This window comes from Rhagoletis zephyria, unplaced genomic scaffold, assembly GCF_001687245.7.
Source record: "Rhagoletis zephyria isolate East Lansing unplaced genomic scaffold, Rhagoletis_zephyria_1.1 Rzeph_scaffold_07343, whole genome shotgun sequence".
Taxonomy (NCBI): domain Eukaryota; kingdom Metazoa; phylum Arthropoda; class Insecta; order Diptera; family Tephritidae; genus Rhagoletis; species Rhagoletis zephyria.
Window position 1 is genome coordinate 12600 of NW_016164426.1, and position 17549 is coordinate 30148.

General features: G+C 35.9%; 1 protein-coding gene across 1 annotated transcript; it reads left to right on the plus strand.

Moving 5' to 3' along the window:
* Nucleotides 1-16266: 16266 nt before the first annotated feature.
* On the plus strand, nt 16267-17155 carry LOC108374099 (ATP-dependent DNA helicase PIF1-like; the record flags this gene model as incomplete). Its single annotated transcript, XM_017630068.1, has 1 exon — nt 16267-17155. A coding segment is annotated over exon 1 (889 nt), but the record flags the coding sequence as incomplete, so codon positions are not given.
* Between the last annotated feature and the right edge of the window lie 394 nt (nt 17156-17549).

Here is a 17549-nt window from a genome sequence, read left to right on the forward strand (position 1 = left end):
GGATAGTAGCGTTCGAACCCTATTTACGCGTTGGCGATGACGAATACCGCAGACGATTTAACGAGCTTTACAACGATATAGACCAGAGGTGGGCACTCACACTATCACACACATGCGCTTGTGTGCGAAGCAGCGAAGTTTTGCTCAACAGCCAGTGCTCGGACTTTACCACATTTGTGGAATAGATAACACTTTACATTTCTACTACTTCTACCACCGTCAACTAAAAAACTTTCAGATCTTGAAACTTCTTTTTTTTTTATTTGTTCATATGAGCATTAATGAATGGGCATTTCCTAAAACAAAACACAACATTGCTGCTGCGACGTCGACACATGTATGATATGATCGTATTCGTGCGTCTTAAGGCTGGTTTTCGTTGGGTCAAAATCACTGACATCAAAAACTGCCTTCATCTGACAGCTGTTCATTTGATGTCAAATGCGTTTTCATTACATTTTAAATACTGACCAAATGTCGATACCGCAGTGCATGTCAAAGACCGTCGTCAAATTTCGGTGTCAGATGATTGACATTCCGTTTTCATTACTGATGTCAAATGTGATGTTAAATTTTTACGAAAAGTGTAGAATACCGACCATTTAGCTATAGACAAACCAAAAATGTAATTGGATAGAACTCTTTATGCTGATTTTAACCTTATCAAAATTATTTAGCGCAAGTAAAAAATTAAGAAGATATAGTAGGTTAAGTTAAATTTTTCGATATTTTGAAATATCAATATCTTATGAACTACATAACCGATTAAACAACTACAAACATCAAAATAAAGATGATTAGTTTATCTTTCGGCTGATGTACATAATTTTTCTGATTTTTTATATTTTGGAGTCAGAAATACAAAAAAAAAACAAAACAAGTAAGAAAGTCTAAGTTTGGGCGGAGCCGAACATCAAATACCCGGCGCAGGTACCGCTACATGGTAAGCCGGTGTGTATCAGTTTTGAGTATATTAGGGTACTTAAATTTCGAAATATTGAAGTTTCAAACATTTCTGAAATTTGCCGTTATATGAAAAGCGGTCGTAATTTGAATCTGATTCCAATAATTTTCAACGTTTTGCTTCTATGTGGCAAGCACAATAATCGTACCGAGTTTGGTACAAATTGGTAGAACGGTTACCGAGATACATATATGTGATCATAAGTGGGCGGTGCTACGCCCATTTTCCAAAATTTTGTCATAAGCGTATTTCTTGGCAAAGAATTGTTGCAAGCATAAATTTTGAGTAAATTAGCTTTAATATTTGTTGATTTATCGAAGAATTCGTTTTTCTCCAAATTACCGTTATATGGGAGGTAGGCGTGGTTATTGTCCGATTTTAAAAATTTTCGGCCATTTGGTATACTGTAGCAAGACTAACAACTGTGCCAAGTTTGGAAGAAATTGGTGCAGCAGTTACCAAGATATACACATGTATCCATAAGTGGGCGTGGCTACGCCCATTTTCCAAAAATGTACAATATTCTTATTTTTCGTCTAAAGGTTATTGTAAATATCAATTTTGAGTGATCTTCAGTAGTTACTAAAATATCGCAGTTTTTTGGGTATGGTTGAAATCAGCGTGAAAAGTTCTATCGATCTGCATTTTTGGTTTTTTTTTAGCTAAACGGTTCGCATTTTAGCTAGGATCAGCTGTTCGCTTGCCAAACGAAATCGAAATTGCCTACATGTTGGCAAATACATTTTGGTTGTCAAATGCTACCACATCAGCGGCGAGGGCCGTTTTCATTTGTATGTCATTTTATATGACCGTGCGTGGTGATATATGACAACAAACGCAAATGACACCAGACGACAACCCGTTTTCCGTGGCCCGTAGTCATAGTCAAAATAAGGTCGACTTTAAAGTTAGTTGCAGCTTTTTTGACAGATATCCCATTGAAAATTATGTCAAAAAGCTGCAACTAACTTTAAAGTCGACTTTATTTTGACTATGACTTCGGGCCATTATCTTCACAACATTTGGCGTCAAATATGACCTAATGAAAAACAGGCTTTACGATAATTGACGATTGACTTTTGCTAGCACTTCGGCAAAGCAAATAAAATCAGTTGCTGCTGAGACTTCACTGCACAACTATTCGAATAATACACACATAAAATGTTTCGAGAGGAATGGGAAATAAATTTTTTTGCATAGAAAACATGGACGGGTGTGCGCAATGCTTGATCTGCTATCGCGTTATGAGTCGCAATGTTATGTCTTGTTTAAAAATACATTACAAACCGTGTCATAGTCATTTTGAAAAGGTGAAAGAGTGTGATCGAGCACTGAAGCTGCTAGAATTTAAAGCAGCGTTCTTTAGTAAATTTGGTGAAAGTAATATACATCAACACGAAAAATATCAATGGGCACGTTCAGAAGGCGCAACAGCTCAGTAACTGTTGCAATTGCACCTTCTGAACGCGTTGTTTTGTACTTCTGATCAACTGAACAGTTGCGTGTTAGATGATCGTAAAATTTTTCTGATCATTTGAGACAATGTGTTGTGTGTTTTGAATTTGACAGCTAAGGTATCAAGCCGTTCAGAAGACGCATTACTATCATTGATTTTTTTAGCAACGGTTACGCTCAACTTTTGCACCTTCTGAACCTACCCAGTGTCTATCAGAAAATGATTCTCTATCAGAAAATGATAGATCATTTCTAAAAAAAGCATCTTCTTCTGTCGATTTGGCTTTTTATTTAGAATTTTTAGAAAAGGTTTAGGTATGCAGTTTTATAGCCCATTAATATTTAGTAGCTCAAAGAGCAAATTTCAAGCGCTAAGAAATCGCGTTGTTTTTTAATGATTGGCAATTTCTTTTATATGGAAGAAAATGCCTAGCACCGTCAGCAAAAAAGAGATAAACATTAAATAAACAAAAAATATAAATAGCCAAATTTGTCAAAATGCCACTTAACTTAATCAGCTGACCATAAGTGCATATAACATATTTATAAATTTATTTATTTGAATCTATCACATTAATTTGGAATGTACCACAATTTTTCAGGCTTATTTACCACTAAGAAAACTTTTCGTCCGAACACTCTCAACAGCAACTGATTTGAGTAAGATGCACGAAGACGATGATAGTATACATGTGTCGACTTCGCAGCAAGCAGCATTTTGAAGCCCAATTACATGTGTTTGGAAAATCAAAAAGGGCCCGCCTCTGATATAGACATAGTGCAGCGAATTAAAATTCAGCGGCTCCGCTGGCTTGGCCATATCGTTCGAATGGACAGAAACGCTCCTGCTCTGAAAGTATTCAACGCGGGCCCCGACGCTGGTAACAGAGGAAGAGGAAGGTCTCCTCTGCGTTGGGAAGACCAGGTGGAGAAGGACTTGGCTTCACTTGGCATTTCCAATTGGCGTCAGTTAGCACAGAAGAGAAATGACTGGCGTGCTGTTTTGGNATGACTGGCGTTCTGTTTTGGACTCGGTCAAAATCGCTTAGGCGGTTACAGCGCCAATAAAGAAGAAGAAGATGTATATTCATATGGATGCCTGCTGCTTTACGCGGGATGGTGAGCTGGGGAACAGGCAGATAAAAAAACGAAAGAGTGGGTGAGCGATGCGTGGGAATACGCTGATGAAAACATCTTGCTTGTGAAATTTAATGCAAGAGGGAATTATCAAAAATTATATTGAGAGAAGATGAGAGACCGCTGCTATGTATATATATGCAAGTTGACCGCCAAACTGATATGAGACCTAATCAAATTTGGTCGAATTTGGAAAAATTGTAGCTAGGGCGCACCAAAAAGGGAGTCCATGTAGGGACTCAAATAAAGCTCAATAAAAAAAAATATTAAAAATAAAGATTTTTCCATTGTATTTTCTAGGGGTTTTGGAGGACTTATAAAATTTAGTTACTATGAAAAAATGGTTAAAGAGACAATTGCGTATTATTACTGGGAATCTCCTGAAGATAAGAAAAGTTTTCCGATCGAAAACTGTTGATTTTCAAGAATTCTACACTATTTCTACGAAAAGAGGTTTTTCCCCCATATAAAATACATGGAAAACTTTGAGCGCTTTGAGCACTCCCTATTTTTATTTTTTTTTTCAAAAAAAAAATAGGGGTATATTTTTTTCGATATGGAACAATCCTAGGGGGTGCCGGCATTAAAAATCCGACCTTCTTTTTTTTACATACATTTTTGGACCACTTTAATGTACATATTAACACTCTTACTGTCATCTCTCGAACAATATAAACATACATACACATTGTTTACTCATTACAAACTGCAATATATAGCAAACCAAAACTTTCTCCCCGCCAAATACTTATCACCACAAACAAGAACTATACCCTGCATTTGCGGCCCAACGATATACGAGTTTGCACTTGATTTCACTCAGAATAACAAACGGGTGCAATACAAATTTCGATTTTCTTTTGCCTCAGGTCAGTAAACTCAAAACGCCTGCGTAAAGCCCAATGCGCCAAAGTGCAATTTCCATACGTACATATACATACATGCCCTCCCTGCTGAAGTCTAGAAAAAAGAAGTCTGATGAGGAGATGTGGTGATCTCCGAAATAGTGCTATAACTTCTACCGCTTAGACTTTGTTGCTTTTTCAATTTTTCCTAATAAACAATCGTGGTACAAAGCTCAATAAAAATATTAAAAATAAAATGTTAACAAGCCACAATAACATTGACAAATACATAGTTTAGGAAGAGCCTGCCTGAAACTATACAAAAAAGCAAATAAGCAAATGGATGTATAGAATTGACAACAACAACCACGCTGTCGAGTTTAAATAGCGGCAAATCAGCTGCACTTGATAGTAGTTGGTTGAATAAGGAAAATGAATTAGCAACAATAGTTTACGGGATGTACATAGCTCAGTTGTTAACGCTTCTGACTTTGAATATCGAATTCGCAGGTTCGATCCCTGCTGAAGTCTAGAAAAAAGAAGTCTGATGAGGAGATGTGGTGATCTCCGAAATAGTGCTATAACTTCTACCGCTTAGACTTTGTTGCTTTTTCAATTTTTCCTAATAAACAATCGTGGTACAAAGCTCAATAAAAATATTAAAAATAAAATGTTAACAAGCCACAATAACATTGACAAATACATAGTTTAGGAAGAGCCTGCCTGAAACTATACAAAAAAGCAAATAAGCAAATGGATGTATAGAATTGACAACAACAACCACGCTGTCGAGTTTAAATAGCGGCAAATCAGCTGCACTTGATAGTAGTTGGTTGAATAAGGAAAATGAATTAGCAACAAGAGTTTACGGGATGTACATAGCTCAGTGGTTAACGCTTCTGACTTTGAACATCGAATTCGCAGGTTCGATCCCTGCTGAAGTCTAGAAAAAAGAAGTCTGATGAGGAGATGTGGTGATCTCCGAAATAGTGCTATAACTTCTACCGCTTAGACTTTGTTGCTTTTTCAATTTTTCCTAATAAACAATCGTGGTACAAAGCTCAAAAAATATTAAAAATAAAAGATGTTAACAAGCCACAATAACATTGACAAATACATAGTTTAGGAAGAGCCTGCCTGAAACTATACAAAAAAGCAAATAAGCAAATGGATGTATAGAATTGACAACAACAACCACGCTGTCGAGTTTAAATAGCGGCAAATCAGCTGCACTTGATAGTAGTTGGTTGAATAAGGAAAATGAATTAGCAACAAGAGTTTACGGGATGTACATAGCTCAGTGGTTAACGCTTCTGACTTTGAACATCGAATTCGCAGGTTCGATCCCTGCTGAAGTCTAGAAAAAAGAAGTCTGATGAGGAGATGTGGTGATCTCCGAAATAGTGCTATAACTTCTACCGCTTAGACTTTGTTGCTTTTTCAATTTTTCCTAATAAACAATCGTGGTACAAAGCTCAATAAAAAAATATTAAAAATAAAAAATGTTAACAAGCCACAATAACATTGAAAAATCGTTTAACATAAAAAATGGTTAAATAAACAATTGGATATTAATACTGGAAGTCTCCTGAAGAGAACCACAGTTTTCCGATTGAAAAATATTGATTTTTAAGAGTTTTATACCATTTCTACGAAAAATGGTTTTTTCTCCATATGAAATACATGGAAAACTTTGAGCGCTTTGAGCACCCCCTAAATATTTTTTGATTTCAAAATAAAAAAATAGGGGTATATTTTTTTCGAAATAGAACAATCCTAGGGGGTGCCAACTTAATTTTTTTGGACCACTCTAATGTACATACATACGTACTTATTTATGTATAAACATATGACAGCCTTTGTACACAAATTATTGCTTAAAGAAATGTGACCAATACTTCCTTTGTATTTTATATGGGACTCCCGCGAAGATCATTTCCTTCTTTTTGAGTTATGTAGTATATTTCAGCTTCTGCATGATTACTGGTGATGAAGACATTACGCAGATGATGTTGGTGTTGGTTTTGGGCCACTAGTCGAATTAAGGGACTGGCAAATTTGTTTATGGGACGGTTGCACTCTTTTCCGGGTGTAATCGATTGGTTTAAACTTTGATTTCCACTATGTTTAGTGAGTTATATTTTTTGGGTAAGTACTAAAACCCTCGCGCCTTTTTCAAAAGTTATATAGGGGTCGCGGGTTGCATAATCCGGCTGGAAGGACCATGTTGAAGTCTTAGATGTCTTCGATAAATAAAACCGCGCGCACTTCGGTTTTTAGGAATATTTTATTTTATTATAATAAGTGTAATCCGGATGTTCGCACAAATGCAATAATTTCTTTTAAATTAAAGAACGAAAACACATGTGAAAAGTTCGCGTGCGCACGAGTGGACTGTATATTGTTGAGGGCCTTTTCCAGTTTTATTTTCCATTAAAAGGAGAAAATGGAGTTAGGAAGAACAGGACTTCATTTGAAGCGAGAGCTTCATTTGAAGCGAGAGCTTCAACACCCATTAATGATCATGCATTAACCCATTGGTGACCGAGTTTTTTGTAATATCTTATGTTAAGTTAATTTGATTTCATTATTGTGCAAATTATGAATAATTTAACCCTTTTACGATTTTGACTTAACGCACTGATGGCCATATTTTAAACCATTAGTGGCCAATTTTTTAATAGAGTATTTCCCCAGCTAATTTTATTAAAAATATAATGGGATAAATGCATGGTCAAAACAAAGTTGAAAGTAAAAATAATTTCAGCTCTCTGAAAACACTTTTTTGGAAAAATGTTTCAAAAAAGTCGAAATTATTTTTAGTTTCGTATTTAATTCCATATGAATGTGACCCATTATGTTTTAAATTTAAAGAGATTTACAAATTAAGCATACAAAATAACGAAAATCAAGTAATGTATCCAATTAAAATCATTACTTAATTAAAAATCAGCTACATTTCAAAAAAAAAAAATAATTAAAATAAAATGAAACAAGCAATTTTTAAGCAAAACACAAAACCGACTCCAATTCTCATATACAAATTTAAGATTATCGTTAATTTCTTCACGATCCAATTATCGCTACCACCTTCCCGATGAAAAAAAATTATCGAAATCGGTTAACGTGGTCCAGTTATGCGTTAACATACTAAAAAATAATAATAAAAATCCGACGAACTGATAACCTCCACCTTTTTTTTGAAGTCGGTTAATCAAATAAATAGTCAAAACTAAAATTAAATTAATTAAAGTGCAAGTTTGAATTAGCTAGGACTTACGTATTTCCATACGAAGTATGTTCGACGATTTTTTATATGGGGAAAATGAGCGACACCTTCACCAAAAAACCTTCCAAAAATCAACGGTATGTCCTAGCTACTTCAAACTTGCACTCGAAATCTTTTTTATACCCGAGCGCACTTGTGCACAAGGGTATTATAACTTTGTTCACATAACGGTTGTTTCCAACAGGCAAAACGAATCGAGATAGATATAGACAAATGCATACATAAATGATCAGAAAAGAGAAATCGATTAAGCGGTGACTGTCTGTCCGTCCGTCCGCCCGTCTGTGCACACGATAACTCGAGTATTTTGATATCTTAACTAAACTTGGTATGTGCACTTCTTTCGGGCGTAGGACGGATGGTATTGAAAATGGGCAAAATCGGACAATAACCACGCCTACCTTCCATATAACGGTAATTTTCCGAAATACGAAAACTGCGATATTTTAGTAACTACTGAAGATTATTCACTCAAAATTTATATTTACAATAACCTTTACACGAAAAATAAGAATATTGTAAATTTTTCGAAAATGGGCGTAGCCACGCCCACTTATGGATACCTGTATATATCTAGGTAACCGCTGCACCAATTTCTTCCAAAATTGGCACAGTTGTTAGTCTTGCTACAGCATACCAAATGGCTGAAAATTTTTAAAATCCGACAATAACCACGCCTACCTCCCATATAACGGTAATTTGGAGAAAAACGAATTCTTCGATAAATCGACAAATATTAAAGCTAATTTACTCAAAATCTATGCTTGCAACAATTCTTTTCCAAGGAATACGTTTATGACAAAATTTTGGAAAATGGGCGTAGCACCGCCCACTTAGGATCACATATATGTATCTCGGTAACCGTTCTGCCAATTTGTACCAAACTCGGTATGATTATTGTGTTTGGCACATAGAAGCAAAACGTTGAAAATTATTGGAATCAGATTCAAATTACGACCACTTTTCATATAACGGCAAATTTCAGAAATGCTTGAAACTTCAATATTTCGAAATTTAAGGACGCTAATTTACTCAAAACTGATACACACCGCCTTACCATGTAGCGGTACCTGCGCCGGGTTTTTAATGTTCGGCTCCGCCCGAACTTAGACTTTCTTACTTGTTTAAATATCTAATTAAAAACATCGATATTTTTACGAAGTTTGAAACTTAGATTTATTCGATTATTGTTAAGATATAAACTAATTTTTATAAAAAACTAATTAAAATTAAATAATGATAGAAAAATAGTCAAAACTTGTCAATATGTGGGTGTCTCATAGTTATGATAAGCACTATATGTATAATGAATACTGTGACACTTATTCCTCATAGTCGGAATCTAAATCCTATTATAGATCTCTCTAAAGTTTTTAAAGTCCTTATTCGAACTAAATCCGCTTCTCACTAAAGATTTGAAAGTCCTTGTTAGAACTAACTAAATCCGCTTTTTAATCATTGAGCAACGTCAAAATAATAAACAGTTTAAGTTCGAAATGAAACACAATCAAACATAACCAGAAGTGTATGTTTTTGTGTTTAATTAAAATGCGCAAAGTGCTTCTGGTTTTGAACTCGGATTCTTAATGAGGAAGAAACATACTTTTTTGCACCACTTTCAAAGTTAAAAGAGCTTTGCGCATTTAAAAGAAAAGTGTTTTTGAAAATTACACTTGCAAGAAACAGAGTTTAGTTTTTTTTTAATCATAATTTTTTTAACGCACACAATTATATTCAACAATGTTTTTTGAGCTCTAGGCCGTTTTTTAATGAAAACTTATTGTGGAAAAGCAACAATAATTTGAAAAAATGGTAGAAGTGATAGCTATTTCGGAAGTCACCACATTTCCTCATCAGACTTCTTTCAGTAGGATTCGAACCGACGATCCCACTGACTCAGCCAGTTGCCTACGCACTGTGCTAAGTTCGCCTTGTTAATTCTTGTTGCTTATTTCCACTATTTCACTTGTTAATATTTCTATTATTAAAATGTTTAACTTTTAGGTGTGCTCGTCCTTAAGTTATTTGTTTTTGTTATTTTATGGCCTTATAACAATTATATTCAACAATTTTTATTGAGCTCGAGGCCATTTTTTAATGAAAACTTATTGTGGAAATTCAACAATAATTTGAAAAAAAATGGTGGCCGTGATAGCTATTTCGCAAATCCCCACATTTCCTCATCAGACTTCTTTCAGTAGGATTCGAACCGACGATCCCACTGACTCAGCCAGTTGCCTATGCACCGTGCTAAGTACGCCTTGTAAATTATCGTTTGCTTTTTTCCACTATTTTCATTTTTGTTATGCCAACACAATCAAGCGCAGCTATTCCGCTGCAATTCACTTGATCATGTGGTTGTTGGTATTGTTGGTTTTTGCTAATAATTCTATTTTTAGAATGTTTAACTTTTAGGTGTGCTCGTCCTTAAGTTATTTGTTTTTGTTATTTCATGGCCTTATAACAATTACAGTGAAACTCGCTTAAGTTCTACAAAATCTTAAGCTTAGTTTTATATGGTATATGTTAGGGAATGAACTGCGTTTTAATTGATTGAAAAATCTTAAAAATTAATAAATAAACATAAGTGGCAAACAATATTATTGTGAATTTCGTACAAAATGATATGCCCAACTTTGACAATTTTTTTTAACAATTTAATTCTTGTAAAACTGACATACCATTGCACTAAATTTTTTTTTTTAAGTTTTCCTTTACTTGTTTATGTGGTTACATAATGCTACGATTTTGGTTTTAAACTATGTATACTTCATTGAATGTTGTTATTCAAGTATTTATGTAAGTTAACAAGAAGATGTAACTACATCAGTAATTATGTTCACTTAAGTACCCGCATCGAGGTACTTAAGCGGGTTCTTTTAAGTACCCAACCCGCCTAAGTACCACAAAAAGCTGACATTTTTCGTGAGCTACTTAAGCGGGTTTTACTGTATATTCAACAATTTTTATTGAGCTCGAGGCCGTTTTTTAATGAAAATTTATTGTGGAAAAGCAACAATAATTTGAAAAAATGGTAGAAGTGATAGCTATTTCGGAAATCACCACATTTCCTCATCAGACTTCTTTNAAGCATTTAAATTCAAACAAAATACACCAAAATAATAAATAGGCTTCATTTTAAGTAATGGAAAAAATAAAATAACGAAATATAATACCGCTTTCTTATAATAACAATTTGAATTGAACATTTGAATTGATCAGTTTTAAAAAAAAGTTTTTGTTCAAATTTGCCAAGTTTGCACACGCATACCTCCCAGCCGAAAAACGATAGAAAGCTGAAAACTAACCCGAAAATGAAGAATTTAATGGGAAATAAACACTCGTTTTAATTAAAAAAAAAAAAACATATTTAAAAAATTGAATTTTGAGCACGCTTTGCCCCAGTGTGCGGCGAGTGTATTTTTATGAGAATTGGCAGAAATACACTCGGACATTTGCAACTGCCTGCCTAGGGGCGACCGCTGTTAAGAAAAAAACAGGGACTTGAACCGGATGAAAAATTTTGTCGGTTCGGTTCAGCGGTTCGAACCGTTTTTGCACTTTTGGATTGGTTCGTCAAAGCGGTTTTTTTGGTCTTTGAACCGGGGTTTCGGTTCGGTTCAACGGTTCGAAAAACAAACAAGTAATCTATATATATAAAAAAGGATGTATGTATGTATGTATGTATCTATGCAGCTTATAGACTCCGAAACCATTCAGCCGATTTTGTTAAAATTTCCAGGATAGCTTCATTGAAACTCGGAGAGTGTTCCTGTGGGATTTTGGCTATTTTTGAAAGAGTTGCCACCTGTCAGAAAAATAAAATTTATTTAAATATGCAAGTAAAGTAAGTATAGATATCAAATGGAAGGTATTTGAGAAAGATATTTAAGAAAATTTACATCAAAAAATATTTTAATAAGTGTTGCCACCTGGTCAAAAAGTTAAAAATAATGATTATCAAATGCAATTCACATCAAATATTGCAATATGGGTATCAAACGGAAGGTATTGGAGAAAGATTCACGCCAAACATATTTTTGAGTAGAGTTGCCACCTCTTTCAAAAAAGTTAAATGACATAAATTTGTGTATTAAAAAGTATTTCGCAGGATACGTATCAAACGGGAGCTATTGGGAAATGTTTCCGTTAAGACCAATTATTGTATAGAGTGTCCACATACTTAAGAAAATAAAATCGGATAATATTTTTAAGAAATACCAAAGATTTAAAGTGTGATAAACTTCAAAGTCTGTCAAACCGAAAGCTTACCAGAAAGAAAATGCCGAATCCAAATTTTTAAATCTATATGTGAACATATGTATGTATGTTAATGCCAGAGTTGTGTAAATTTTCACCAGGTTGCAATTTAAAAACGGAATTTGTTTAATAGTTAAAAACCAAAAAAGTACTCAATATTAATGCATAACTTTTGTTTCTTATTGAATAAGGCTTAAAAAAATATAATAAAATTTGCAATAAAAAATGTTGTAATATTTTTTCCTAATGCGCATACGAGATTTTGCTTGCATAATTTTCCTAAATTTGGGTGTATAAATTTTGGTATTTTTCCACAACATTCATGAAGAGAATACCTACATAGAAAACACTTTGTTACCTAAGTTCACATAAATAAAGGGTTTAAAAATTTCAAATTATTTGGGAGGAAAGTACCTGCAGAATTATAGCATTCGTTTTTATTTTACGGTTGAAGGTAGTTAAATATTGTTTACAAGAGTATATTTTGTTTCCCAAGTTTACCTAAACAATGGCTTCATAAATCTTGGGATTTTTCCACAACATTCTTGAAGAAAATACCTACGTACAAAGAAATTTTTCTGTATACACTAATTCAGATAAATAAGAGGTTGCGAAAGTCTACCGATTTTTTTTTAATTTATTGCAGGAAAAGTACCTGCAGAGAATATCTTCTGCTGTTTGCACACGTTTTAGCATAGATAAAATATAAGGATTTTTAATCTTTTTAAGTGGAAGGTACCTTCAGAGAACATATTTATATTGTTTGCCTGAGTTACATAAATATAAGGTCGCATAGCTAATACATTCGCTCATAGCAAGTGTAGACACTGCGCAAACGATAGTGAATTCTTTTTCATCTGAGATCAGTTCAACATACAGAGTATTATTATTTACATTCACAAAAAAATAAAATCATGCCACCAAAGAAAGCATCAATTGGAAGAAAAAACCCCAAAACAAAAAAGTCGAATGAATACAGAGCGGCGGAAACGGAAGATCAACGAAATGTCCGACTTCAACAAAATCGAAACAGAGAGACAAGCTCGAGAAATGTGGAAACGGAAAACCAGCGGGAATCTCGCCTCCAGCAAAATCGTGTGAGAGCTTCAACCTCCAGAGACTCTGAAAACCTGGAACAACGAGAATCTCGCTTACAAAGAAATCGTGTGAGAGCTTCAACCTCCAGAGATTCTGAAAATCCCGAACAACGCAACGAACGGCTTCGCACTAATCTATCACGATTGACCCATTCAAGAGAAAGAACACATTTAATGTTGGCGGCATACAATTATGACAAAAACAGAGACTACGAAAATCATGCAGATGTCGCCATTGGACCGATGAATAAAGTTTGTTTGCATTGCCATGCTTTGAAGTTTGCAAAGGAATCACCAGGAATGTGTTGTTCAAATGGTAAAATAGTTTTGCCATCGTTAATTGAGGCACCTGAACCACTACTTAGTTACCTTTCTGGCACAACTCCTATTTCAAACCACTTTTTGAAAAACATACGCAAGTACAACTCTTGCTTTCAAATGACTTCGTTTGGAGCAACGAAAATTATATCTGAAGGCGGTTACATGCCAACATTCAAAGTTCAAGGCCAAATATACCACAAAATCGGTTCATTGCTCGCAGTGCCACAACAAGATGCGAAATTTCTGCAAATTTATTTCACTGGAAATGATGCACTGGAAGTAGACAAGCGTTGCGTAATTAGTTCTGGGATCCGACGCGAGATCATTTCAAGCTTGCAGGCAATGTTCCATGAACAAAACAATTTGATTCGCCTTTTTAAAACAGCTCTGGATCAAATGCCATCAGATGACTATAGTGTTGTTATTAGAGCAGACAAAGCTCCTGCTGGTGAACATGAAAGGCGCTTCAATGCTCCAGTAACAGGGGATGTTGCAATTGTAATAGTTGGCACCGAATTCGATCGACCGGACATCATTATCCACCGGCGAAATGCTAATGTGCAGAGAGTATCGGAAACACATCGATCGTATGATGCACTCCAATATCCAGTGCTGTTTCCCCATGGAGAAGAAGGATATCATTTCAACATCAGGCAAGTCGACCCCAGCACAAGTGAAGCGACGACAAAGAAAGTGTCCTGCATGGATTATTATGCAAACCGCATTATGATTCGTGGAAATGAATCCAATCATATCTTAAAATGTCGTGAATTATTCCAACAGTTTATTGTGGACATGTACGCGAAAGTCGAAAGTGAACGTCTTCTTTTCATTCGCTTAAATCAAAAGAAGCTGCGCGTTGAAGAATACGTTCATTTACGTGATGCAGTTGCTAATGATGGAAACATTGCTGACATTGGACAAATGGTAATTCTACCTGTAACAAATACAGGAAGCCCGCGGCACATGCACGAATACGGGCAAGATGCTATGACGTACGTTCGAAAGTATGGACGACCAGACCTATTCATCACCTTCACTTGCAATCCATCGTGGAGTGAAATAACCGAATTGCTTTTTGCAGGCCAGAGCTCATCGCACAGACATGATCTTCTCGCTCGAATATTCAAGCAAAAGCTAATAAGTCTTATGAATGTCATCACGAAGAATTTTGGTTTGGAGAAACCAGATGCTGGATGTACTCAATTGAATGGCAAAAGAGAGGCTTACCACACGCTCACATTTTGATTTGGTTGAAGCAAAAAATTATACCTACACAAATTGATAGCGTTATATCAGCCGAGCTTCCAAATCAAGCCGAAGATCCCATTCTTTTTGAAATAATCAAGAAAAATATGATTCATGGGCCATGCGGTACTTTTAATCCTAATTCACCATNAAATATGATTCATGGGCCATGCGGCACTTTTAATCCTAATTCATCATGTATGCAAAACGGCAAATGCACAAATCGATATCCACGTGAGTTGATTACTGAAACTCAAACTGGAGGGGATGGATATCCTCTGTATAGGCGAAGAAATCCCACTAATGGTGGATACACAACTACTATTAAGATGCGAAGTGTAGATATCGACATAGACAATAGATGGATCGTGCCATACTCGCCACTACTTTCAAAAATGTTTAATGCTCACATCAATGTTGAGTATTGTAATTCGGNTGCCACTACTTTCAAAAATGTTTAATCCTCACATCAATGTTGAGTATTGTAATTCGGTAAAGTCCATAAAATATATTTGTAAATATGTTAACAAGGGCAGTGACATGGCAGTATTCGGATTAGCAAATCGAGGTGATGAGATCACGCAATATCAAACAGGGCGCTACATCAGCAGTAACGAAGCAGTACACTGACAACACTGACTGCTTTTTTCGAATTGTGTACATCCGAAAATTTTGCTAAAACGTTGCTGTATCAAGATGTGCCCAAATATTATACTTGGAACACATCGACAAAAAAGTTCAACAGAAGAAAAAGAGGTGCAATTGTTCCAGAGCATCCTGGTATATATTCGTCCGATGCATTGGGACGTGTGTATACTGTTCATCCAAATAACGCCGAGTGCTATTATTTGCGGTTGTTGCTGCATACAATCAAAGGGCCGACATCATTCCTTGCATTGAAAACCATCGAAGGAGTAGAATGCCAAACGCACAGAGAAGCGTGCTTTAAACTGGGCTTACTTGAGAATGATCAGAATTGGAACACAACTCTGACCGAAGCATCACTCACGTGCCATCCAAAGCAAATACGAACTTTGTTTGCGATAATTTTAACAACATGCGCACCATCGAATCCTCGACAACTGTGGGAAATGCATCGTGAAAGCCTCAGTGAAGATATTCTAAGACAAGCACGTGCAAGCGATCCAAGTCAGGAATATTCGGATGACATTTTCAATGAAGCTTTAATATTAATGGAGGACTTATGCATGTCAATCAACAACAAAGCTCTTTGTCAACTCGGTATGCCAGCACCGACACGAGATAGAAATGCTGTACAAGACAGAGACTTGATGCGAGAACAGCAGTTTGATGCAAATCAGCTTGAACGATTTGTGCAAACGCAAAAAGAGTTTTAAGTTGCTGATCAGAGGCGGAATTATCTTCCTAGATGCTCCAGGAGGTACCGGGAAAACTTTCCTCATCAATTTAATATTGGCGTCAGTTCGAATGCGAAATGGGATTGCAGTAGCAGTAGCATCATCGGGGATTGCATCAACACTACTTGATGGAGGACGTACAGCGCATTCAGCACTTAAGCTTCCATTGAATTTGCACCAGACCGAAACACCTACATGCAACATCAGCAAAAACTCTGGTATGGCCATAGTCCTTAAAACGTGCAAAATTATAATTTGGGACGAATGCACCATGGCACATAAGAAATCGCTCGAAGCACTTGACCGAACTCTGCGAGATTTTCGTGGAAAAGACCAACCGATGGGAGGCGCTTTTATACTTCTTGCAGGTGATTTTCGTCAAACATTACCCGTTATACCACGATCAACGCCTGCAGACGAGCTGAACGCGTGCTTAAAGGCATCGCATCTGTGGAACTATGTCGAAAAAATTACGCTCACAACAAATATGCGAGTGCATTTGCTGCAAGATACGTCTGCCCAAATATTTTCAAAGCAACTTTTAGATATCGGAAACGGTAAAGTTCATATTGATCGCACAACAAATGAGATATCATTTCCGTCCAACTTTTGTCAAATGCAGCAGAGCATTCAAGACGTCATCGACAGAGTATTTCCGAACTTAACGATCAACTACCGAAATCCGGAATGGCTCCGCGAACGTGCAATTTTAGCTCCGAAGAACGATGATGTTAGTAAATTAAACGGTCAAATTCAATTGAAAATTCCAGGAGAAGCAGTCGAATATAAATCGATTGATACAGTAATGGACAAAGATCAAGCTGTGAATTACCCAACTGAATTTCTTAATTCTTTGGAGCCACCTGGAATGCCTCCTCATTCGTTGGCGTTAAAAGTTGGATCACCAGTGATGCTTATTCGGAACTTGAACGCGCCGAAACTGTGCAACGGAACCAGAGTGATAATAAAAAAATTAACACCGAATTTGATCGAGGCAACAACCATCAGCGGTAAATTCAAAGGCGAAGATGTGCTGCTTCCACGTATACCGATGATTTCCAACGATTTACCGTTCGAATTCAAGCGGCTTCAATTCCCTTTGCGTCTTGCCTTTGCTATAACTCTAAATAAAGCACAAGGGCAATCATTAACTATTGCGGGTTTGGATTTGAAAAATTCGTGCTTTTCACATGGCCAATTATACGTCGCCTGTTCACGAGTTGGGACACCACAAAATTTATATATTTACACACCAAATGAAAAAACTAAAAATATTGTTTATCCCTTAGCATTAAGGTAAATAAAAAGGTATTCAATTTCAAATCTCTAAATACATGTGTTTTTCTTTGCTAGTAAGTAATAAAGTAATAAAGTTTAAGTTCGGGCGGAGCCGAACATTAAATACCCGGCGCAAGTATTAAATATATGATTTTCACCTTTCCGAGAGCCACCGCAACATGGTAAGCCGGGGTGTGTCAATTTTGAGTAATTTAGCGTCCTTAAATTTCGAAATAATGAAGTTTCAAGCATTTCTGAAATTTACCGTTATATGAA